This window comes from Gorilla gorilla, chromosome 7 (genome assembly GCF_029281585.2).
Source record: "Gorilla gorilla gorilla isolate KB3781 chromosome 7, NHGRI_mGorGor1-v2.1_pri, whole genome shotgun sequence".
Taxonomy (NCBI): Eukaryota; Metazoa; Chordata; class Mammalia; order Primates; family Hominidae; genus Gorilla; species Gorilla gorilla.
The window spans coordinates 61,267,642-61,294,935 of record NC_073231.2 but is presented as its reverse complement, the minus strand read 5'-3'; the positions used below and the strand labels follow the sequence as shown (position 1 = coordinate 61,294,935).

The 27,294-nt window shown below is 39.6% G+C and overlaps 2 protein-coding genes across 2 annotated transcripts in view; one reads left to right on the top strand and one right to left on the bottom strand.

Moving 5' to 3' along the window:
- TOX (thymocyte selection associated high mobility group box) overlaps positions 1-23,443 on the bottom strand; it is a 309,501-nt gene extending 286,058 nt beyond the window's left edge. Inside the window, exon 1 of the mRNA XM_004047066.5 lies at positions 23,009-23,443. Within this exon, the coding sequence (XP_004047114.3) occupies positions 23,009-23,110 (102 nt within the window). The 5' untranslated portion in view covers positions 23,111-23,443. The remainder of the gene's footprint in view (positions 1-23,008) is intronic.
- LOC129524013 (atherin-like) lies at positions 23,433-25,399 on the top strand. The gene is made up of 3 exons (XM_063708892.1): positions 23,433-23,436; positions 23,544-24,210; positions 24,475-25,399. The coding sequence occupies exons 1-3, from the start codon at positions 23,433-23,435 to the stop codon at positions 24,545-24,547; spliced, it is 744 nt and encodes a 247-aa protein (XP_063564962.1). The 3' UTR covers positions 24,548-25,399.
- The last annotated feature ends 1,895 nt before the right edge of the window (positions 25,400-27,294 follow it).

Here is a 27,294-nt window from a genome sequence, read left to right as displayed (position 1 = left end):
CTGTCATTTACTGATCACACACTTTTAAATAATTTACTTAAACTTTCTGAACCTCAGTTTCCTTAGCCGTGAAATGGAAATCCAAATGTCCAACTCCCCACCTCTCCCCAACAGTGTTGTTATTCATTTCAAATATATTTACAAATGCCCTGAAAACTACAAGAGGTAATACCAATTAAAGGATAATTGCTTCTTATCAAATTACTACTAAAAGTATAAATGGAAATGATAATGTCTCTTTTACACTTTTATTATCACCTGATGAAACAGACTAACATTGCTTCAAAAATGACTTTAATTAGTTTAATTTTCTAACACCCATTAACACTCCTAATAGTATTAGTGCCCATTTGAAGAGCTTTTACTGAATCCTTATTATGCAGAGAATCAGTAACCCATCTTAACTTCTTTGCAGTGTGGCAATTTACCTTTCACTAACCTCAAACCAGTGCTAACAATGGTAACCAATACAGACAGTGCATACCTCCAAACTGGAAATGAATTCCTCTCGCCTTTTATGGGACACATGTTAATGAAACTGTATTCAATAAAATCCAGATTGCCCTGTAGTATTTTAGAAACAATTCTTAAAATTTGGTGACACCTACAAAAATTATGGTCTATAATTTAGTTAAAAGACTAAAACTCAACACAGAAATCCACAACAAAGGTAATTTGACTCCTGCTTAACAGATAATGATCATAATATTATTTCTGGTAATTTTAGAGAAAATGAAAAAGATCACTAGAGGCACAGAGTTTCATAGGAGGAGAGACTCGCCTATGATTCCTCCAGATTTGTGAACACCTCCAGGAGCAAGTGTGGGGGAAGCATAGCTAAGAACCAGGTGATGAGTGTTGCTGGCGTCCTCCCATCATCTCTTTCTGTGAAAAAAATCTCCTGTTCTTTCCGATTCTGTAACCAAATGGTGTGACCTACACACACAAATCTACAGGCATCTTGGGTAGAGACTTCTTTATCTGGCATCTCTTGGGGCCTAGGGTGTCAGTTTATTAATGTGATGAATTCATCTAAGTGCATTGCTGGAAACAGGATAGAGGGCAATCCCAGGTGAGATGCATATTTTACTGGAGCCAACTACAAACAATGCTCTGGCTTTTGTTTTGGGACTCAATGGTGACTGGAGGTACCCACAGCCTGATGTGGGGGAGCACGTGATCAGGAAGTCTGCTAGCACCTTCAGGTCAGATATCCCTGAAGTGACACCATCCCCGGGAAGGTTCTGACCACAGTTCCAAGATAATAACCTTAACAAGTTTGTGACTGTGCTGGTGTGAGCTTACAAACAACGCCACCAACTTCCATACCTGTCTGAGAAACCCCAAGGAACACAAGTTAATGAGTTTCAGAAGTGTTGGAGTTTATAGACAGTGTGAGTTCCTCCAGCAGGGTCTACGCCACCGGAGTGAGGTTTTCAGCAGCAACAACAGCAACTAATGTTTCTGAACACTTCTCATCCAGGAAGTCTAGGTGGTGCTTTACACAATTTTTATCATTTAATCCTCATTATAAATTCCACCAATAAAATACTGCCGTTAATTTCATTTTGCAGATGGGAAAACTGTGGTACAGAAAAGAAATAAAACTCACGTAAAGTTTCCCATGATGCCTCTATTTCCTTCGTACCTAGGATCCTTTCTCATCTGTGGCACATTCTACACCAGAGTTAGTGGAAAAATCCATCTGTATAACTCAAATAACTCAACAGTTAACACTCAAGTGATTTCTGCTATGGCCTTGACTGATAGTTGTACAGGATGGTATAGAAAGTCTCCATGGTTTCTTGAGGAATTAAAGATAATTTTAGAGTTTTATGATATGTAAACATTATGTTTTATGAATATACAGTTTTAATATTTTGTTTTCATGCATCTTGTAAGCATAAAGATTATCTCTGGTACTACTTTAACAAGTGGTTGTCAACTAGTGTGTCAAAGAATATTTTTGTTTTTCAATTTTTCATGGTGGGCCCCTAAATTTTGATCAAAGCATAACATTTATCTTTGCTTTAACTGAGATAAATTACTTACAGTGCTATTGGCTGGGGGAATCACTGAGGGAAATCCATCATTTGGAGTAACCAGCACAAATATGATCTTGTTGCAACTCATGTTAAAAAAAAAAAAAAAATCCAAGAGTCACAATGAGCTGAAGTCAAAGAAAAAGGGCACCTACAGGAACAGCCAAAAAGGTGGCCTCACAGGTACCTGCCGGAGCGCCAGCAGCCAGGTTCAACAGGACAGAGAGTGAACGCCAGAACAGTAACAGAGCTGTGGAGGATTCCTTTTTCAGTTTTCCGAAACTTTGTTTTTAAAGCATTGACCTATGAATTCCTTTTAAGTACAGTGTCAGAAATTCTAGAATATTCACTTCTATGTGTGAACCAAAAAGGTTAAGAACAACTGACAATCTAGCACTAAGAATATATTTTGTCTTTCATGCTATTCTCTCTGCATTTTTTGGTTTTCAAGAATAAACTTCTTTTTCTTTTTTTTTTTCCCAAACCAAAACCTTCTGGAAGTCAGGAACTCTGCTTCCTTGAATCCTGCTGGTATTATATGTGTGAAAGATGGAGCCGGCTGACAGAAGGCAGGTCCATTTTTGAAAGCCTGCACACTCTCCACTTAAAATAGGGCCTTTCAAGTTGCCTGAATCAGAAAGGCTAGGATTTGTTACAGCTGTGAAAGAATCCTAATAATGATGATAAATCTGTGAACAGGACAGGAAACTGTTTTAATCAAGATGCCTGGATACAGCTGTTTGGCTTGCTCCTTCAGGCCTTGCTAAATCCCTGGATTCTTCCCAGCTCTCTGAGACCTGTCCTCCTGTAGCATCCTCCTTGACTTCTGATTCCCAAATTCTTTTTCTAATTTATGATCCATGACTTGCCCTATGAGTACAGGGAAACATTGGAGAAATGCTTTATCCTTTGCTACTTTAATATGCTCCAGTTGCCCTTTAGCCAAAAATGGTTCCGATGTGAATTAAAAAGAGTGAAGTTTTCTGCCAACATGTTATGATGGAACTAGCTGCAATCATGTTCAATGTCTACTCTCGATTAAATTTCACTCTTTGGAAACCTACCTTGCTGTACTTTTTAGTTGTTATGACGAATGCCATGGTGCCTTAAAAGACAACAGCATTAGATTTTTAAACTTGGTGTCTGTAATAGAGATGACACTCCGCTTGATTTTAGTCTCAGAACCTCTTGATATTGTGGAGTTTACTATTTAACAAGCCAATGGATTTCTCTGACTTCTTGGGCTGGAAACAATCTTAGAGGTGATCAAGCCCCTCTTTTTAGAGAAGAGAAAGATGAGAATTAAGTAACTTGCCCCACATCATTTGGTTAGTTCTGTAATTAACATCCAGGGCCTGATATTCCGTCTCCATCTTCTTTCTACTATACCAAGCTACAAACAGGACCATTTCATGAATTGATTTCATTGCTATCACTAATCATCAGCAATGTAAAAGGAATTACCTGAAAGACAGACACTAAATGGCTTAATACCAAATAAATGAATAATTACATTGTTTAAAAAAGTATACTGATACATTTAAGCACTGTGAAAAAAACCTGAGGTATGCAATCAATTATCTGGAGATTTCTGAACATTTGACATTATAGACTTGTAGGAGTACAGTACCCATAGGGTATTAGCACTTGGCTCAAATCTCTCTAATATTTCAAAGGAGAAGCAATCACTCCATGTTGGCATTTGACAGCAGGAAACACATAAGGTGATTATATTTTAACTATGTCCTATTATTTATATTTCAAATGTCATTAGTTTATAAGAGATGGCCAAGTATGTAAGTTGTTGTAATGTAATTACAGTTTGGGAGTGAAATAAAATGATAAAGAAAAAATACATTAAAGAGACTGACTGTACCATATGGCTCTCAAAGTCAACCAAATCTCTTTTTGGAAGACTCTCAAAGACCCTAAGAACTGGCTATTTTAAAAGAATATTTCACTTTGTAATGTAAAAGAAAGGTTCCTGATTTTGTCATTAAATGTAGATGTACTCAATATTTGAATATAAGGCATTCCAGTTTCCATTTAAAGACATGGAGTAGAGTTGCATCTTTTTTTTCCCATAAAATGCAATTACGGAGAAAAGAAGAGCTTCTGAGTGAATTATTTGAAGTAGAAAATCTTAACCTCTTTCAGGGAAAAGGAGCTCTACACTGGGTAACATCATAATTCTCGGGTTGCTACAGACACAAACACACTATTAATATTGTGTTGTTTTCATTTTTTTCTCTTTGACAAAGATCACAAGTAAATATCCAACATTCTAAAACACATGGCCTAATTCTGCAAGCTGTTATAATGAAGTCCTTTGAATTATTATAAATGCTCGAACATTAAAAATTCATCAGCAAGGAGAGAGAGGTGCTTTCTATTTGTGGTGTTCTGAATTTAAACACAACCTGCTAAGAATGGCTGATTGTCCCAAGGAAGCACCGCTGACAGCCATCAGCAGGTCTGTGTAAATGGTGTATGGAAAAGGTAATAAGAGCTTCAGGAGTATATTTCAGCCCATATAATAAAGTAATTGTGAAAGTATAATTGCAGTCTGGTTCCATACCATATTAGGGGAAGAAATGAGATGGTAAGAAAATATGAGATTCACAGAATTATTTTGTAAGCAATTTCTGCAATGACTCTCACAGAATAAGTAGAATTTGTCAGAAAAACAATTTTAAAATGCACAACGATGTTTACCTTTTGAAACCCATTATGATGAATCTGAACAAAATGAACACTGATTATTTGACTATTCTAAAAATATCCTGAGCTTATGAACACTTCATACATAAAAATAGTATTGAGTAATGTTAAACAAGTGATTTCAGCCCATTAAGGCATTAAAAAAAAGAGTTGAGCATGAACTCCCATTTTTTATTTTTGAATGATACCTGGTTCAAATTTCCAAAGATTTAAATATTTGCATGATTAGAATTTCAATTTTTAAAAATTCATTCCTTTAGCTACCTCATAAACAATCATTATTGGCTTAAGTTACCAAGTTACTGCATCCCACACGCTATCAGTTGCTGTCACAGCAAGACTTGAGACAGGGCAAGGAATGCTGGTTCTACTCTCGGTCATATCATCTAGACTAAAGGAAAGGAAAGGAAAAGTGCAGAGAAGATAAATGCACAAGTGAATGCAGGGGTATTCAGAGCTCAATAGTAATAGTATTTAGGTCAAATATTAAAGTTGTCCATTTAATTCTCAGCTGATTCATCTTCTGTTAATAGGGTTATGTGTATCACATCTAAGATTATTACCTCTGTAAGTACACAGATTTCTTTTCTTTTTCTATCCTCACCATTTTAGCACAGTTGCTGGCACAAAATAACCATTTGGAAAATATTTAACGAATAAATTAACCAATATCACAAATGTCATGCTCCTGGAAGCCTTCTCTGTACCAACCCTATGGCAAATGTTCTAAAACCCCTATAAAATTGGGATATGGGATCAGGTATAAGGAATCTACATCTCTTAGTCATTAATTTTTCATTTTATTTTAATGAGACCTTGAGAATAAATGTACATAAACTGCAGACACATAGTATTCATTCTCCTAGACTGCTGTTGCAGATGAAACTTCAAAATGTGTTAAATATGAGGAAATTACCTTGATTTGGACAAAGGCAAAATCTAAAACGCTTATTTTTATATGCCTAAACTGAGTTTTTAGAAGGAAAAACATATTCTTGTCAATAAGAGCAAATATCCATTATTTACACATGTCCATTTAACAAAAACTTCCAAAACCAGATTAAGGCTAAAATGAGGAAAAGGGGGAAAAATCCAAAAAACAAACAAACAAAACCTTTTATTTTTATGGTGTTCTATGGACATCGTGTAGTTTGACATTTGTTGAGAAGTCTTCTATGCACACACCTAAAATCTATGCATGCCACCCTGCCAAACCAAAGCTACTGGGTGTCCCCTAACAATAATGGGGAAGATGGGAGAGCCTGGCTGCCCAGAAACAGAAGCCCACTGTGGGCAGGTGAGGATGTAGGTGGGAGAGTGGTAGTGAAAGGGCATCCATATCAGTTTGTTTTCATGCTGTTGATAAAGACACACCCAAGACTGAGCAAATTTGCAAAAGAAAGAGGTTTACTGGACTTACAGTTCCACGTGGGTGGGGAGGTCTTATAATCATGGCAGAAAGCAAGTAGGAGCAAGTCACATCTTATGTGGATGGCGGCAGGTAACGAAAGAGAGCTTGTGCAGAGAAACTCCCGTTTTATGTTTGTTTGTTTGTTTGTTTTCAGATGGAGTCTCGCTTTGTCCCCCAGCCTGCAGTACAGTGGGGCTATCTCCACTCACTGCAACCTCTACCTCCTCGGTTCAAGCAATTCTCACACCTCAGCCTCCCGAGTAGCTGGGATTACAGGCACATGCCACCACACCTGGCTGATTTTTGTGTTTTTAGTAGAGATGAAGTTTCACCATGTTGGCCAGGCTGATCTCAAGCTCCTGACCTCAGGTGATCCACCTTCCTCGGCCTCCCAAAATACCAGGATTACAGGTGTGAGCCATTGTGCCCAGTCGAAACTCCCGTTTTTAAAACCATCAGAACTCGTGAGACCCGTTCACTATCACAAGAACAGCACAGCAAAGACCCACCCCCATGATTCAATCATCTCCCACCAGGTCTCTCCCACAAGACAAGGGAATTATCGGAGCTACAAGATGAGATTTGGGTGGGGACACAGAGCCAAACCGTATCAGCATCTAAGAAAGTAATTCAGAAGAATCTTGAAAATAGTATCAATCATCTTACAAATTATGTCTGCCTGTGGTGGAAGGAAGAGAAGAAGGGAGGAAAGAAGGAAGTATGGGAGAAAGGAATTCATGCCTCATGCCATTTATTATGTTACAGGCCTCTCTCAGCACTATACCTGCCCCCACTTCACCCCCAAACTATCACCAGAGTTGTTCAATTTCTTGCTGATCCTTTTCTTGAATTTTCCAAATTCGCTTCATGTTAGGTTTTCTATTAATGCCTAACAATATAATACCACACTTGACTATCTCCTGCCATCACCAAACACCATCAGTTTCTGCAAATAACGAAGGGATTTTTCTCTTCCACCTACACATAGGATATTTGACTTCCTCCCTCTTTTCCATTGTCTCCCTACAAAGCATAACGTAGGTTGGCCTGGGGCACCAGCAACTATTGAACCCTAACTGAAGTCATCCAGTTTAGACTAAGATAAAATACTTTGTCAAGCTTTCTTATCAAAAGTAGAGAATTAGTGAAAGTCAGGGAAAGAATTAGGGGAAACAAATCATTCCATTCTCTGTGGTAAAGATGACCTAATAAAAGGAAGTTTTTCAAGGCCTCAACTCTATTTTTTAATAATAAGGACAAAAGAGTATTATGTTGTGTCATGCGTCTCCTAGGAGCAAAGAACTATATCCCAAAGCAGTAGAACTATAGAACAGCAAAGACTATTTTCCTAGAACAGAGTTGACTTAATTGTAAGTGCTTCAAAGTATCATATTCACATTAAAATAGACATGAGTGTGTTGTAGAATATAAGATCCACATATTGCTTAAAGATGAAACCTTAGCCTTCTAAGACCTATGTAGATTGCAGAGGCAGTTCCAGGGATCTTCCTCTAGCCCCCTGAGATATAAATTCCCTCCCATTCATTAGGGCACTCCAGTGGAAAAGTTGGAAAGCTTTGCTATGTGGATACTGGAAGATTATGAGACACCCTCAAAAACGCCGACAGAGATTTCTGAATATGTTTGGACACTTTAATATACTCCCCAAATTTACTAATAATATGTGTATTTACCACTAAGCAAGCTATTTCAGGAAAGCAATTACTAATAACTTGAGTAAATATTACTCCACAATTAGAACAGATTGGAAGTTAACTCAGCAGGTGTTCTTCTAAGACTACACATAAAGCATTAATATTCATGCTAATGTCTGGGCTTATCAATCAAAAAATTAATCTGCATGTAGACTACAACTTCATATGTGCTTTAAGAAGTTAGATTTTAACATAACTCAAACTTTTGGCTAAAGTATAAAACCTCTAAAAGGTTATCTTTCATTGAAAAGCCATCAAAAGATAGATCAATTGCTGGTCATTCATTTCAACATGTGAGTCCGCCCAGGGAAGTCCTCTCTGGCACATTGTTACTAGAAATGAACATTAGCCCACTGACAACAGCAATTTGAATTCCACCCCAACTTCCCCCAGCACATTATCTCTACGTTGGCAGCAGTATCTTCCTCAAACACAGTTCTAATCTTTTCACGCCCCTTAATCCTAAACTGTACCTGGCTCTCCGTATTGCTTATTCCTGCAGGCCCCTCCCGGTTTGCCATGCCCCATCTCCCACTACCGAAACCCCAGGCAACTCCCAGTAGACTCCCACTCGGAGAGCCGAGGATGTCGCCCCTCCATGCGTTGCCTCGTTTTCTCTCTTTTGCAGCCTTTCACTCGAGTTTTTGCAACTTTTCACTAGAGGAAAACTTATTACACGTGACTAATTAGTGTTGCTACTCTCTCTGATAATCAGAACTCTGTCACTCATGTATTTCCAGTTTTGCTCAGATGAAGAGCAAGAGGCCAATTTAAATGTTGAATTATAGCTTAATATGTAGGTCAAGAAGTATGCTTGCATCTCCACTTCCAGGAGATAATGTTCTATGTTAATTCAAATAGCCCTATTGTATGTGTGGCTTTTATTTTGAGTTATCATAGATCATTTTATAAAAGGTGAGAAGTCTAAAAAATAATTCAAAAAATTAGGAGTAACTTTCCCCTTCTTCACTGCTGGATTTCTGAGGCCAATTGAAATACCATCTCCTCCAGGAAGCAACAGGGATTCCTCCAACTTCAACTTTTCCTTTTATACTGCCAGCACTTTGACCACAGACTTCATATCACATCAATTATACTGTGGTTCCATGATAGTTATCTGTATTCCTCCCTTATTAGCCGTATGGAGGGAGGGTTCACGACTTATTCATCTCTGTGTCCCTCCCTGACCCCCTTAACACTTAAAGTTCTGCACTCTGTGTTCAAAAAATACTTTTCAATTTCTGAAAATGAATTAAGTGTCCCTTATTAACAACCCCAAAGCTTTTTAACAAGCGCATTCCAAATTTTTTTTAAAAAGTTGACTTCTTAGGCTCAAATATTCTCATTTCATCCCTATGCAAATATTTGTATAGGGACCACATTAGAGCTATCTGAAAATAAGAAGTTATAATGGAAACAGTGACACAGCCTTAAGTGAGGCAACCAAAATAGGAACTACTTTAATACTTTTACTGAAATGTTCTCTGCTTGATAAAGTTCATTACCAGAATATCATCTTTAAAAGTGAAATGCATTCAGCTGAGCACTTTTTTTCATTTTGTAAATAGATTTTTTCCTTGCCTGAGCTCTCAGTATAAAGCACAAAATAGTCTTCCATAACATTAGAAAAATGTCACCCCGCACATAGAGCTGAATTTTTAAAATAAAATAGATTTTTCTTCTTTAGCATTTTAAAGGTACAGCAGTGCCTTCATATAGTGATCATCGGTACTGCATACTGTATGAAGGCTGGATCATCAGCCTGCAATTTGTTATGTTCTAAAATGAGTTGAGATAATATATTAGAGCCTAGAACAAAGTTATAAGTCCCTATGGGATATCCTAAGTCCATAAAGTCACCATCCTTTCAACATTACCCTACTTATTACTCTAGTTATATTTAAAATGACCCTGGTGCTAATCTTTTTCTCACCTATTCAAAATGACATTAAAAAGTAATTATGCACTAAATTTACAGCCCAAACCCCAAAGTTTCCTGTTACATAAAACGAAAACTTATGTATGGCATAATTGTTTTTATTTTTTTCCTGTTTTTACATTATTAAGTTCTTGATTAGTCTGGGGTATTGTAGCCAAAGTTACCTTACAAAGTAAGTTTCACTCCACTTTAAAATCTCGCATGTACTGTATTGGGTTTTAGGCATTTCAATAAGATAAATGGCTTATCACCACCACTGTATCTTGACCAAACAGTGATAGCAAAAATAAATCTTCAACCAAAGAGCGATTTTCTAAGAAATGAACATTCATATGTTTAATAATGTCATTTTACAATAAGCATTATATTCTTGCTATTTTCTCCAAAATTCAGAAACAACTGTACGAACCTTCCACCTCTCAGAAATATAGCCTTCCTTCCCTCCCCCACCCCAGGCCAGATCTTTTCTCAAGATTGCAAGTTATAGAAAGGCAATTGACCTCAGTAAATTTTTCCACTGGCTTACATTTTTTCTTTCTTTTCTACGTACTCTTTAGGGGGGGAAAAAAAAAAAGAAAGAAAGATAAACACACTTCGTATAGCAAGTGCCATAAGAAAAATATGTTCTGGCAGACTTTTCCCAACTTGTAACTGAAAAGAATTTACATCATCCAAGTATATTATAAGTACAGAGAGTAAAAGAAAGAAATCTCAAAATAGATTTTTGTTCTACTTTCAAACTCCAAGGCTCAGGGAACACAAGTGTTTCACTTAAGAAATGAATAACAAATGACTTCAGTACACATACACCTTTCTCTTTTTGGAAAAATTGCACATAAAAGAGCATTTTTTGGCACGGCTGACCTGCAGAGATATGGAGCTAAGCAGAGTCATGAATTCACTCACTCTGATATGCACACATGATACGCAATTAAAATCTCCATTCACATTCCTGCCGGGTTGTCAATCATGAGGAAAGCCTTTTTGACAACATTCAGCGAAGCGTACCAACTAACCGCTCAACAGGAACTTAAACAGTAACAGCTTTTGTTACTAGCAAGAACGAATTTTTCACCAAGATTGGGTTCAGTTTCTAAGAAATCATTATGCCCTGAATTTTAGGGCCTTTCATTAAAAATGAAAATGTGTCAAAAAGATTTTGTATGGCAAGCTATGTGATGTCATAACTAGAAAATACAAGATATGTAAAAAATCCTAACCTTTTCAACTGGGTGAATCTTTTAAACTTTTTTTCCCCATTGAGAACAATGAACAATGATCTTATAAAGCAGTTTGCTGGGTGGGGGGGGGGGGGGGGAACGTGACATTTCTAATTCATTCTGAAGTTTTTCAGTAGAATTTTTAAACTTTTAAAATAGATCAAGGCTCTAAACTCATTTGAAAAGTGACCAACCAATCTATAAACCAGTGGGTAAGTGACTTTTTTAATCATGAAAAGAATATGTAGCATGTCAGAAATATTGCATGCATCAAACCTTTCAATTTATGAAGCTCTGTAGAAAATATTATGTACATAAATTCTTTCCAGATGAACCCAGAAGGTACTCTGCTCATAACTTAGTTTCTGTTGAACATCGAATCAAAGACTGTGCCCTTCATAATAGCACATTAGTGTGCTTTAAAGCCATAAATCCATAAAAACAGGACCCAGTAAAATTGAATACAGGATGCTTGTTAATCTGGTACTGTGTCTGTTTTAAGCAACTAACCTTGGATTACAAATTTGAAACAAGTTAATACTATCAGATATTGAAATTTTGTCTTCTTACTTATCATGCTCTGTAACTGAGAGAGCAGATGCATCCTGACCATTAACAGTCATGACAAATTGCCTTGCTAATGAATGTTACACACTGAAAGTGCCATAACTGATTAAACTACAATTTCCCACTACCAGATAGAGAGAGAGTTGGGGACTCCAGCAGTGGGTGACTCTGATATTCTGCCAACAGGCCTTTAGGGCACAGTGCGATATTTAGAAAAACATTCTAAATTCCATATGAACGTATTCTGAAAGCCTATGTGTATACAACAGGTTTTTAAAGCATATTAGATAAAACAGCTTAGGTTGTAGCTGATGAGCCATGAAAAATAGATGTGTTTAACTATTTGGTATCCTTGCAAGTATGTGCTAAAGAATATTCTCTGATGTGGGTTTCTCTCGCTCTCTCCTTCCCTTTCCCCGCCCCCAAAACATTGCGTGTGCTTTGCATCTCACATAATCTTTTGTCAGTTCTTTTGTTGGTGCAAAATTGGCAGCAGTTCAAATTCAAAGTACTCCTATTCATTTACTGACCAATGTCATTCTAGTTCACATCAGCCAGAGAGCTAAGCTCTAAAAAACATAAAAGACTTGCTTCACCACTGACGAATAATGTGTACACTTTTACAGAGCTTAAACCTTAATGCTTTCCCTGAAACTAACAATACAGTATATCTTATCATTCCTTTTTCACAAGCAGGCAGCTGCTGAAACGCTTGCCACTTCAAAATATCAATTGCTTGCCAGAGTTGTCCTCAACACACCCTGTCAAATTCATGTATATTGTGCAATGAAAATGGTGCAGGGCTGAAAGCTAGAAATTGTGTCAAATTCTGCTGTAAGGGTATGATGTGCAAAGAACAATGTATGACAACCGTAGAGACTACAAACAATGGCACTGGAACCAGGGACTTCATAGATCACAACTGTGCCTGTACATATTTTATTGTAGGCATTATATATTTAAAGCATGACAAATGTACCATTGTACATTATGTGCTGCACAAATAGAAGCTCCTCCCACTCATTCGCCTTTTGCATTTCTCTTGATGATGGAAACATAGTTGAGTTTCATTTTTTTCTCTTCTCTGAAAACAATGAAGATTCCTAAATCATAAAGGAAACACACACACACACACACACACACACATACACACACAAGGTTATCAAAAGAGTAACAGAAAATAGAAGGCAATAATACAAGATGAGAAAATGAGATCTTGTTCACTTAACATTTTGGCTTCTCTCTGAGGACACAAAAGCAAGGATTACCTTCAATACGAACTGAGGGTATGAAGAGAACTACACCAACACTATGCCTATAAATTGTTGTCTACCTAATTTTAATGCAGATAAGTGCTGGCTTATTGATTTGCACAATTTTCCAGCAAAATGGAAATCCCACGTGAATATGTTCTTTGTGTGCAGAAAATATGGCTTAAGAAGCTTTTACTATTATTGCTTTCTTATGCCAAAAGAACAATTAAGAAAATAATATCTCACCACCATATCAGGTCTACAAACTAACACTGATTAATTTCTTAGATTTTAAATATCCCTTCCCATTTCCCGATTAGCTCTGTTTGCTTTAAATGGGTCTCTGGTTATTGAAAAGTTGTTTTTCTTCTAAACGTCTCTTTAAATAACATGTAAAATCTGAAAATATTCTCATTTTGGTACACACCTACTTAATTATAAAGGAGCTCACGGCTATAACAACCCGACACTAATTCAGTCAATGACTGTGGAAATGGAAACATGTTTATGGGAGAAGATTACTATGAATATATATTAATCTCCTCTACGACCTAGCTTAGGTTACAAAACCTTTATTACACAAGTAGCTTGGAGTGGAATTAACTGACTCGAGGCTAAGGAAAATGAACAGATATGTTTATAAGGTGTTAATAAATATTTTGGAAAGAGAATAGGTGGTTTAGGTGCTTAGGGGTGCTGACCTTTGCTATGTTGATTAGTGGGACAATGATGCATTATTAACACACAGCAGCTGTACCTGAACTGCTGCCATGAATATAATAGCCTTTTATAGCCATCAGGGGAGTGAGGTAGGAGGCCTTTATTAACCACTAGACATGATTAGCACATTATGTGAACTTAACTAGGCAAATTATCTCTTATTGAAATATAATGTTGGTTATAACTAATTGTAAACATGATTTTTAAAACTTCGCAGTGAAAAATTCAAATGTTTTACTGCCATTCAGCTCATTATTGGCTGGTAATCGCCGACGAAAACATGGTCTATTTTGTGGGACGTACTTACAGGAGCTGAATCTCAAAAGGCAGATTGTGTCACAGAAGGCTGCCTTTAAAATTATTTAGCATTACAAGTTCAGGGATATTAGCATACATGCAAACTTTCTCTCCCTAATTAAGTAAAAGTGTTCATGAACTAGAAAAGCTGCTTTGGGATTTTTCTTTCTTTTCATTTCTTTAAGTAGTTCTTAAAAGATTAGTTTTGCAGGAAATTTTTGAGAGTTACCTTGAAAAATAACAGCATAATTTATTTCAAAAAGCTTAATTTTTGGGAGAGGAAAGATTATCCCATTAGCCTTAGTAACTGAACATAGCTCTGAGAGTCCATTATGAACAGTCTTTTATGCCCTGGCAGGAAGTCATTAACATAAAATAAATCATTAGCTTTGATATTAAGCTTCTACTATCTGCAGGTTTCTATGATTAATGTTCATGACTGCATCTGCCAAATGATAAAATACACTTTTTGTTGAAAGGTTATCCTGCCTCTTTATTATTAACATTTCTCTTAATACAATTGTTACTGGCATTTTAGGCTGAGGTGTATTGGTATAGAAAGGAAGCACCGGTGTTTTTCAATGGTATGAAAACACTAATGCGCATAACACTTTACCCATCATTTTTTAAATTAACCATTTAATTGAGTTAACAGACTTAAGGAAATCAGGCAGTGTTCAGACACTCTTTCAATGTAATTGCACTGTCTTTAGGCCCAGTTGGCCCATTCGTTAATTAATCTTGCACATTATATTTCACATCTCTGACCCATATATCAGAGGAAGGTATAGAGAGGTAAACTTGCTTCCCTGAAGTCAGGAACAAGAGGGCATTTCACTCTTTTGCAGTTATTCTCCACTTTTATCTTCTTACAGTGCAAAACAGACAACAGCCCTCATAATAGCATCTCTCCTTAGGTGCACTGACTCTTAATGTGGAGAGGGAAAAAGAGGCCCCCTGGGGGGCCTATCAATATCTGAGGGAGGGAGATTACACACTGTACCTACAGAGACCCCATTTTCCCAATTCACCTTTGACTCTCCAGAAAGGTTATCTCTTTGACTCTCTTCCTGAAAGAACCACTAGTCTACAACTTTCCAAAACACTTTTATTCCACTAGGGCAGCAGAAATGGAAGAAATGGGCTGAGAATGCAGTATTTTGCTGAATTCTTTGAATTTTTGAACATCTTTCACCACAAGATTTGAAATAATCTACCTACTTAATTCTCATAAGTCTTCTTTGATACAAATATAAAGTATTTTCTCTACTGGATATATGGAAGACTGGAACACAGATGGATTAAAGGTTTTAGTGTCAGAACTTTTACCAGACACAGAACAAAGTCAGACTTCTCAAGAGAATGGGAAACAGAGTGGGAGGGAATCACATCCTCTTATGGTTAGGTTTATTTTGCCTAGGGAGTAAGTCAACATAGACTTAACGGCACTTGGTTTTTATCTCAAATATTCAACATAATGGAGTCTTTCCCTGAGAAAGGCCTATGGTTTTCCTCAAAAAGACCTGGTTCTTTAGTCTTATTAGGATATAACATGTCTGTTTAAAGCCCTAAGATTCTCAACAGCATCTTCTCCTGTGAAATATTGCTGAGTATCTTAAAAGGGAGTGGTAACCAGGCATTCCCAGTAGTCATGATGTTTTTCCTTTGTTGCTGCTGTTATACACATTGAGGAAGTCTGCCATTTAGGATAAATCTTCATGCATTTATGGCCAGAAATATTCCAGAACCATGAGAAACACAAACACACACACACATGCAAATACACATGCACACACAAATCCACCCCCACACACCCATACACATGCACATACCCATACACACACCAATGTTTCTAGCTCGGTAACCCCAACCCCAAAGTGGCATCAAAGACTTCAATCAAAAGGCATTTTAGCCAAAAGCTAATATCATCACTACTGTGGATCAGACAAATAACGTGTAAGACCACATGGCACCCAAAATACATTCTATTTTCTTGGCCACTGGCAAAGCTTCTTATCAACCAACCATGGCCTCCTTTAATTAGGAGTCCTTTCCAGACAGTTTCATAAAAGCACATAATTCAGGAATGAAAAACGATAAATACTTGGCTAAAGCAGAACCATTTAAATCTCCCAAGCAAAAAACTAACAGAAAAAAGCATTAATAGTGACCCTGGTTTCATGACCTTTGATAGTATAAATATATATCAGTGATGATTTTTTCATGAATAACATGGAAATCTGAAAATAGCTTTTAAAATTTAACTTTAAAATTTTTATCAAGTGAGGCAAACTTGCCATAGATCAAACTAAAGAAGTGTGGCAAATAGTGATACCTCCCATCAGGAAAGAGCAAGGAGTTTCTGGAATTACCCTCCCTTCTCGTCTTTTCTGCTGCACCGTCAACATCGAAGCACAGAGTAATATAATGTTCCCATTTTCAAAATGAATGCTGTAGGGAGAAACATGTTATAACCAGGAAAAGCTCATTCAGGTTAATGTGAATTCCATGTCTCAAAGTATTATGGAAGAACTGCTATAATTAACAGTCTGTTGGCACTTCCATTATAAACCACATTTCTAAGCAGTTTATAACTCAACTGTTTTTAATCAGAAATTGCTCTTTGGGATGAAACTTGGCATGCAAGGTTTAAAACAAAAAATTCTCAAATTCATTAGGGCAGATGTAAGTGGTATCATCTTGGCACTGTAGTTTCCTAGTGGACAGCCCATTTAACACAATTTGTTATCAATCAGGGGAGACCAGCCTATCTAGTTCTGAAAAGTGCATATTCAAAGAAAAAGATGAATTGAAAATACATCAATAACTCTGAGGTGAAAGTAAATGAAAAGGGAAAAAAGCATGTCTAAAATTGGTAAAATTAATACCTTGGGTAAACATGCAATTTAAACAAATAAGGGAGCATTCCAGCTTCTAAGATGTCTCAAACAGAAGCTTCTTGAGGGCAAGAACTACAGTTAGGATCATGAGAGCCACAATGTCTAATAACTATGATGTGCTATAATCTTGTTTTCTGATAAAAGTATGAATTTTATATTCTTGTATTTGGATGTACACAATATGTTTTATTCTAAACAACAAGTGATCATATTTTTACAATGTAATTGTTAATAGCATACAATCAACTCATGATAATTACATTTTTATTGACATGTAAGAGAACTATCCTACCTATAACTTCTCAGAAATCTTGAGATTCACACTCAGATAGCTAAAATGTAGGGTAGTAAGTGATCTAAATTTGATTAATTGATTCAGTTCTACACGGCCAAACATTCCCGTTCTAGTTATCTATGTATATTCTGATGAGAATACATCCACATGCTAACCCCTGTTACTTACCTCAAGTGTAACCCAACCTAATTTACTGTATTCCAACTGAAGGTCACAGTCCCATCTTCATACTATTTTGGAATCTAAACATAGCCTTCTCACTGAGGAAGGATGTTTAAGGGGCTTATCTCTGAGCTCTAAATACACTGCATAAAATGGTAGGGGGCGTGGAAGGGACACTATGATAGCTTAGAAATATCAGTCATAGTTATTTTTCCTCTCAGCATCACATGGAGGTTGTCTTACTCTAGTACAATATTGTATAACTCCACATCATCCATTCAGGTAGGGGGGATGGAGAAAGGAAAACAGCATAATTTGGGATTTCAAAAAGCAGATACAAGCCTAAGGGCTGGTAGATTCCAAATAGAAAACGGAATCAGGTTACTGCAAGAATGGATATGTTCGCATGATTATGGTGATGATGAAGGAAGGTGAGCTGAAGAGGGAGCCAGGCAGCCGAGGCAACCACAATGGTGATTAGTATCCAGTGGAGAAGAGAGTTAAGATTAGAAGTACAGACCTCCTAGGTTCAAATTAAGACTGGGGAGGAGAGTAGCAAAAGCAAGCGTGGTCCCAGGAGTTGGAGTGGCTGGGAAATGGGTAACTGGGAAGGAGATGGAGAGGTGGGAGGTAAGAGGCACTGGGCATACTGGTAGACCTGCGACTGAGGGCTGGCTTTAAAACAGAATAGGAAGAATCATCAGTATTTGAGAAACACCCGCAGGGTCTTTTGAAGTTTCTAATGTCCTAGCAAAAGTTTAGAAAGCATTATAATAAATCACCCTTCACAGCTAAATAAAATCACTGTGCTCCCCACTACCTTCGTCATTTTCTAGGCCAACCCTCTTGAATGGAGCCCATCACAAAAAACATATGACCACTAGAAATAGTCTCACATACCAAAACCAACATTTAAGAACCAGGTTGGTACCCAGGAAACCACCCCTAAAACTGGAAATTTCCCTACTTCTTCCTGTTCCACTGTTCTTAATTCCCTTGCAATCACATCATTTAAACAAAATCCACAATAATCATTCAATTAGATATTTACATATTAGTTTAGTTCTTGTAACTAAGCAAAATACCAAAACTCTCCTTAATATCATTTACTAACTTTTAAAATATATGATAAACTGTGAGAATACTAAACTACCTATGCAATGTTAAAAATAACATCAGATCCCTCTATAGCTCATACTTATAACTTTGTTTGCATAGACATTTAAAATTGAATTTGCAATACTGAAATAACCCACACAGTCAAGATAGCTACATTTGAAACTTTTCTATAATATCTGATTTAGTGGCCAAAAAACCATGATTGCTTGGTTTATGCTCTTTCTTACATAGGCATTTATTTAAAACATATTTAACAACCTGAAAACTTCTGAAAAGTGCCAGCTGATAAAACTCCCAGGGGAATTTTAATTATATATATATATATGTGATGTATGAATTATCAGCTATGAATTTCCCAAAGTCCTAGAAGTTATGGAGGTGGATGAAGAACTAATCAAGCATGATGCTCTAAACTGCTTATAACCCTCCCTTCTTTACCCTCTTTCTTCCCATACTCCTCCTTGACCTACTCTTCCTCCCATCTTTTCCTTTTTCTTACATTTACTGTTCAAAATAGGAATAATGACTCCTTCTTAATGTTCTTACAAATCCTGTATTTTTGATGTGATTAGTATTGCCACATTAAAGTATAATACATAATACATTCTAAATAGAAAATAAGCTCAAAGGAGATTTTGCAGAGACTGTAATGAATCTTGCTATTCTTAAAAGTTATCAAATGTCTAATGTTTGTCCTGACATTTTCAAGCAGAGTTCATCACAAATGGGTCCTTCCTTGTGCGTTTTTATGAAAAAGAACATATACACTGTCCTTCCTCATTTCAATGATAAAAGCTGAATATTCCAAATGCCCATTATTCTTCACTCTGTATATCACCAGCATGAAGCATGGGTTTGTGTTTTGGACTTCCCTGTTTCTAAATCAACCAAAGAAAGATTCAGGACATGATTCCATAAAGGCAACCACTGAGAACAGTGAAGCCCATTATTTCTCCTCCCACTGCAGGCCGAGGTCACCATCCCTGTCATTAGCCATGTCATAACATAATTGTATTACTACTCCTTATGTGGGCAGATACTGAGCAATAACTGAACACATCACGTCGTTGTAAAAATGAAAAAGTACCACTTCTTTGTCCTATCTTAGCATAAAACCAGTGAAAACAATCTTTGGAAATGACGCTGCACTAAGAAACTGAAAAGAACTGTTATTACTCTGTAGGTATATATTTAAACTGATGATCTGACATCTTTAACTAGAATAGAAAACAAGACTATATCACTACAGAACTCCAATTGTAAGCTCATTTAATCCAATTTATTTTGGTAGCATTCAGCTCAATTAAGGGATACAATGTTACTTAAAATAGTCTAATTAGATGAAACTCCACTATGGTACTCATCTTTCAATGTCTGAAATATAACCATGCATTAGGCTGCAAGAGGTGAATACTGTTAACTCCAGCCTCCATGTGTCTGTCCAGTCTATGAGCTACACTGCTATTTCCAACACTGACCTATATACAGCAACATGCCATCCGTTCTGGCTGTTTGTGTAAGAGATGCCTCACACACTTGCCTTAACCAACATCATTCACATTGTTCCCACAATGGGCTATGTGAAAATGGAGGCCACTTTGCATAGTGATATGTTCATAATGCGTATTAGTCTTACAATAGAGCAATACTAGATTAAACCGTTTCCAAAAATGCCTCCTCCAGAGTTTATTAACTGAAAAATGTAAGTAGTGTTTTGGCAATCTATAGAGCAGCAGTGCCGGAAAGTGTCAGCAGAGTAAAACAATCACATTTTAGTTTAGAAAGCTTCAGGAAGAGAATATTCATTTTCTCCATTAGAGTCTCTTCTGACATTGAAAAAAATGTCACTGGGAAACTGTAGCTACAGTTGCAGGATTCTAAAGCACAGATAGATACTGGTTCCGCTGGGATTTAGCACACCAACTTTAAATAAGCAAAGTGTTGACAGGTTTAAAATAAAGACAATTAGTAATTTATGATCTTATCACCCTATTAAAAACAAATTACCTGACAAACTGACTGCTATTTGTAATAAACTACATATTCATTACTCCTCCGAAGGAAGCAAGATTTACTTTGCAGTATTGTTCTTTTGAGGATGTCTGATCCAACTTGTTTTAATAAATGTAGGCACAGATTTCTTACTTCACCTTTTCCAAACTTCTGTCCTTCTTCCATTTCCCTGCAAATCCACTCATGTCACTGCAAAAACAAATGCTAGTTGACTGCATTATGCACAACTACAATTGTGGAGCTGGACAGAAATTTTGTACCAATGCTAATCACGGTGCAGTGAAAAAACTCAAGTGCCTGGGATTTGTGGGGCCTAGAAAACTATCCAGTACATTTAATATAATCAGGGACCAGTGACAAATATATCTGATGGACTGCTACACAGAGATGGGCCAGAGATGTCCCTGGAGAAACATTTCCATGAAGTCTTCTTCTACTATTAGAAACATGTCTTATGACTTTGCATTTTAAAAAATCTATTATTCTCTGGATAAGTTAAATAGAAGACTCGCAACTAGTCTATAGAAAGGGTGCCTAATTTGCATTTAAAAAGAACAGTTTGCTTCTTATACACGGGGTGACTTAAAAGGAACTTCAATGAGCTAGTAAAGAAATTCTGAATACTTTCTAAATTAATTTATTCAATTCACAGCACAACCCACTAAAATTATTTAAAGCACTTAATTGGAAAATGATTTAATATATTGAAGTAATTCCTGATTTTCCAAAGCATTTAACTTTTAAATTAAATCTGACCCTACTTATCACAAGAACGAGGAGTGAAATGTGTATCCAAGTCATTAACTTCTTTTTGGGGCCTAAAATCACTGATAAACTTAATAAGATTTGTCCAGTCTCATTGCCAAAATAGTTCTGAGCTTTTGGTTCCGGTAACTACAGTGGAATACGTCTTTACTCTCCAAGATAGGGCTGCAACTTTATTATTTTTTATTAGCAATAGTATTGGTGTCATAAGCAAAATAAAACGTAACACAATACTTGAGTGTACAGACAAAACAGATTTTAGACTAAAAGAACTATGTCACCAGCAAATAATGAAACTTCATCACACAAACTCCTATGCGCTTGCCAAAGTTCCCCGTACCTTTCAACTTGCCCGTAGCTGAAGGGGCTCCCTGTACAATGGAAGCCCTTCTGCCTTGCTCAAGACTGGATGTCCCTCTTTTCTAACTTGCCTAAACACCATCGGCACACAGCACAGTCCTTTGAGTGGGTCTCACACTGGACACAGCATCGAGGAGCTTCTCCACGGGGAAGTGTGTGTGTGAGAGCCTGCCTGTGTGTCAGCACTGTCCAAGACTCGGAGCTGCGACTCGGTCGCGTGGTGCGGAGTCCAGGGGCTGAGAAGGCAGCGCATTAAATATCTCTGTATCAGGTAAAAAAGCCGTTTGGTGATGACTCGCCACCAGGCAAATGTTGGGAGTCCCAACGATTTTTCCCGTGGAATACACCGAGGGTCGCCATGGATGTGCCTGCAGGGGCTGTGAGTATCAGGCAGATTTATCACCAAGCGAGAGTTGGGCGTCTAAAAGGCCCGCCCAGCGTTTTAGAGAACTCAATTCTCTCTGCCAACGTTCATCCAACGGGACTGCTTAGACACGTCCAACTAGCCCTAGGCGTAGGCAGTCGTGCCCCTGCGACCACTCTGGGGGACCGGTCCCTGCGTGTCCTCCCTCTCTGGGATGAGAGAGTTCGAGAAGCCGGGAGAGTAACCCCCTCCCTCGTACCCCCTGACTGTCCTATAGGTGGACCCAGCCGAACTCCGCAGCAGCCCAGGTCAGCGCCCCACCTCCGGGTCACCGGCATGATCCGCCTCTCCCCGGGCCCCCGCGGCCCTGGCACCCGAGGTCAGCGGGCCGTGGGTACAGCTCAGCCGCGGACCCTGCTCCGCAAGTGCGGGAGCTTTGGACTTGAACGCGACGTGCTCGCCCGGCTCCCAACAAACTTGCAATTTCCGCGCGCACCCCTTAAACAGGAACTGCTCCCCAAACCTTGACCCAGCTACCCCGCTGTGCTCTGGCCCGCGGACCTGTGTCCGAACCCGGGCTCGGCTGCCAGAACCGGTTTGAGAAAACAAAAGAGTTGTGGGGCAGTTTTCCCTGTGGGGGGCAGGGGCGCCTCCCAGGTCCCTGCACCCCGATTCCCGGCTGCTCCCCTGGCAACTAATCCGGAGAAGGGAAGTGGTGCCACGAGCCCCCACTGCCCGGGAGAGGGAGGGAGAGAGAAGGGGGAACTGGGAAATAAACTGAATTCTCTTACTCTGCCTCCGTTCCTGGACCCCAGACACACCCCCAAAGTATTCCACGGTTTTCTCTTATTATTTTTTTAAACGCCCCCCGGCAAACCTAGGCAGGGATCCTTAGTCGCGAACAGCAGGAAGGAAAGAATCCGAGCAAATCGTGTCACTTTCCGCACAATCGCGGTGTTTGGCAAGCCCCCGGAGCTACTCCACAATATTTACTACCCAAGCGCACGCAGGCTGCAGCGGGCTGCGAGCCGAGCGCGCCCGGGACCGGCCTCCGCCAAGCCGGCCCCGCCGCGGCCCGGCCACGGCCGCTCCCCTCCCAGGATCTAGCAGCAAGAACACGGTGGAAACAAAAGCAGAGCGTTCACCTTGTTGCAATAGTAGGGGTCCAGGCAGGGAGAAGGTCCCAGACAGGGAGCGTCGGGCGCAGCGGCGGGCTGGGCTGGAGGTGGATAAAATCTTACGTCCATTTCACTCTCACATCAAGCAACTCCTTTTCTTTTTCCTTTTTTAAAAAAAGTGTTCAGCAAAACAAGCTTAGACGGAACAGAGTGAGGTGTCTGGGCTCAGGAGTAAAAGAAACACCTTCCTTCCCTCACATCCGTTTGTGGTTTGTTTAAGAAGAAGAGGAAAAAAAAAAAAAAAAAAAGAGGGGGGAAAAGCGCTCAACTCTCCCCCAAGCCGCGGCGCGCACCCGTCGGCGCCGAGCGCGCAGCCTGCTCCACCGCCGCCTCTTGGTCCCGCCGCCGCTGCTGCCGCCGCCGCTGCCGCCGCCGCCGGGCAGGTAACTTCATGCGCTCATTGTCCCCCCGCCCGCCCCCCCATCCCCGCCTCCCGCGCCCCTCGCAGCCCGGCACACGCGCTCGGGCTCTAGGTACTGGGCGTTTTATTGGAGACTCTGAGTTGTTCTGCTTGTAGTTTATTTTCTCCACCTTGGAGGCCCGGGATGTGGGGGGTGGGGGGGGTGGGGCGGGGATCCAGAGGGGACAGGGCGGGAGGGGGGCGAGCGTCCCGGGCCGGGCGGGGTAGGGAGCGCGGCCGGACGCGGGCTCGTCAAGGCCCAATGGCTGCTGTTCGGAGCCGGAGGCCGGGGACCGGAGAAAGAAGGAGCGGAGAAAGAGAAGGAGGAGAGCACGGCCCGGCTGGGACAGAAGCGGTGGGACCCTGGGAGGCCTCCGCTGTGCCCGTGCCGCGCTCCTCGGGACCAGCGCGTCGCACACAAAGGGGCTGCCGAGCCAGAGGCACCAGCGGCCTCAGGGCACCGTGGGGAGCGCGCAGCGAGGGGGCGCTGTGGCGCACCCCGCCCCGCAGCCCCGCCCCCGGCCCTCCCCGGCCCCACCCCACTCCCACCGCCCTCTCCGCGGCCGTCCCCATCTCTATCTCCGCGACCCCCACTCCTCCTCGGCTATTCCCCAACCCTGTCACTGTGCTCCCCTCCCTACTCCCGGCCCGTAGTGGAGGTGACTATCCGGCGCAGCGCCGCTCCTGAGGGCGGAGAACCCACAGGGAGTGCGACCTCTTTGCACGCTGTGAGTGGGCAACTGTCCGAGGGACTCGAGCCGATCGAAGGGTGAGGACCCGCTCGCCTGGGGGTGGACGGCCTGGAAAAGCCGCCCCTCTTTGGTTTCCCTCTCCCGCCTGCAGCCCGCACCCCTCCGAGATGCGTGCCCCACTGGACGGTTTGCGAAGGCTGAGGCTGCCTTGGGGACTCACAAAAGACCACAGGGGTGATTCGAAGTGTAAATAGGGAAACAATCGTCAGCACACAATCCGGCTAAAGGGATAACATATGAGTTTGCTTGTTGTCCTTCATGGGATTCTTCTCTTTTTATAGCTGGACGCCCTATAGGGCTCTTGGCAGTCCACGAAAGACCTGGAGTCCGCCTCCCCATTTCTCCGGTCGGTGAGTGGCAGGAGGAAATCGCCAATCATGTTTTCCCGCTTTGCCTCCCCAACTCGGAAACTTGCAACTTGCCGTGTCCTGGAGGTTGAGACAATTTGGGGTCTCTTGGCTGCTGTCCAACAGATTTATCTCTGAGGGCAGTGTCCTCGGTGGGAGGTCCAAGTAGGAGTGGGCGACATTTACCTCCATCTCATGACGGAGCAGCCCTGCACACTAGGGCCCAAAACTCTGCGAAGGAGCTTGGAAGTTCTTCATCCGTTCCACTTGTTTTGCTACTCCACACACCCTTCTAGGACATGTTGATTGCCAACTGCTCTGTGCAACTTTCCCATAGCTGTCTGTTCCCGTGCATTTCGGAGCACCAAGCAAATACGAGCAGAGAGACCTGGAAAAAAAAATTATGAAGACAGTATTAATGATAAAATTAACATGGCTGAGTGAATTGTCAATGCAAGTTCCTTTACTAACTCTTTGTTAAGTTTTGCTTTGTACTCCTTACATCCTCTTTCTCTTAAGCCATTGTTTTAATTTCTTCTCGTTATCATTTTTAAAAGTAACAGAAATACAGCTTTCTTCCTACCTTCACAATTGACTTGGTGGAGGTTGGGTTGCAAAGAGGAAGCAGTAAGAAAAAATAATTATTCTATACATTCACAAGTCCTTCAAGGCACAAAATAAAAGTAAGAAATAGAAAATATGTCCTTTCTCCTAATAAAGCTCTTTATAACAAAATTTAAATGAAGTTTTGTGTTTCATAACAGCTTCCCAAATACTGTTGTAGATACTAAAATGTGCCTGTATGTATTTCCTTCCACAATAATAATAGTAATAATAAACTTTTTAGGTCCAAATTAAACATTTCTCAGCTTAAATTTCTATCCTCAATCCAACATTTATTATATCAAAACTTGATTTTTAAAAATAAAACTTTCTTGGAATTCATCATTCATGTCTGTTTGATGGCCTCGTGAACATCAGGAAGATGAAATGAAATGATTCAAGACTGGAACAATACCATTGTCTGCATCTTGACTCCTGGGAGATAATGATATCTCCTGCTTTCCTCTACAGACCTACCAGTTTTCTCTGCTTTAAGGGAAAATCCAAATGCATGAGAACTGTGCATTCTACATAATCAAGAGTCTGGTTTCTTCCATCGGAGTGTATGGAGTCAAAGTGGTATATTGTACATGGCATGGTGTGATAGGTGGGAATATGAGCTACTGGGGGAGAAAGTTCTTACTTCTAGCCACTTATACAAAGAGAGGCCATCTCAGTGTAATCTGAAAAAATGCTCACTTTATAATGCTGTATCCAAGGCCCATCAAAAACTAAATGGATGTATTTGTACTAAAAGTTGGGGAAAGTTGAATATCTAAACCTCCGAGCAAATCTTCTTAATTTAGAAAATAAAATAGAGCATCATTGTAATACTTTTCAGTTTCCTGGACATTCAACTCCACATCATGGATAAATAAAATAGTTATTTGTCCATTCACTCATTCATTTGTACATTAATCAACAGAGAGAGTGGTGAAAAACACTAATGCTATGTATTATTTATAGGTTTAAAATACAAAACAAATTACTTAAAATGGTTCCTGCTCTAGATGTAGTCTTTCAGAGTAGTATTTTCCAAACTAGTCTGGTCAGTGAAGTCATCTTAGCAGTTTAGAAAAATACTCATGCCAGAGCCCGACACGCATAGATTCTGATTCAGTTCTTTTCAGGTAGGGCCTGAGCACAGGAATTTTTAAAAGCTCTCCAGTGGCTTTAATTTTCAGAAAAGATTGAGAACCACTGGCCTAAAAGGAAAGATAAGTTAGTCTAGAAGGAAAGAGTCCTTAACAAAGGAAATGTTAAAAGTATGAAATTATAGTAGATAGGCTGGATTGTCATTTTGTGTTGATCCCCATAAGAGGACATTGAGGATCACCACTCCCAAAACCTCAACACCTATGCTGCCTTTTAGAGATGGAGTTGGCAATTTGCCCATTTACTGTCAGTAAACTTGCATGACTGGTAAAGGTCCAGGTAACAGTTTATTCATCTGACCTAGGAACTTTATGTACTCTAGTTACCAGAAAATGAGTGCCTGTAAACAAAACGTCTCTTTACTAGTGCTGATGTAATGCTATCAGTACCTACTTGTGAAATGCCTACTATATCGTGGACCTGGTCCTAATTTCTTTACATTGAATTTCACTGTCTTATTTAATTTTCCAGATTACTTTGGAAAGCCTCATCAGTAATTACAAACCACACGGAGCATTTGATTTTGTTCCCTCAACATTGCCCATCTTCATTTTAATTATAGTTTCACAAATTGTTATGTTTTCAAATTTATACTTGTTTTCAGTGACCACATTTTATGTCTACTGATTCTTTGTATTGTGTAGGTTAAGTCCTAAATCTTGTAGTAATGTCTCCAAATCACATACAGAATGCGTTACTTTGGGGAAAATAGCTTTTAGACAGTTAATCCTATCTGTGATTTACAAGAGTCTTATAAAAATTATTCAACAAACCATGGTACTTCCTGGCAGGCATTCTTTGCTAGATTTTGGAGTTAGTTTTTCTTCAAGGGTTGGAGCCCTCTATAGATGCACATGAGAATGAAATGTCATATAGAGGGGTTGATTTTGAAATGCCAGATATTAAAACTAAAATCAAAGCCTGCCGTATTGTATAACTAAATTAATATTTAGCCCTTCACTGGCCTTTCTGACTTATGGGCTAGTTTTCCAGTGA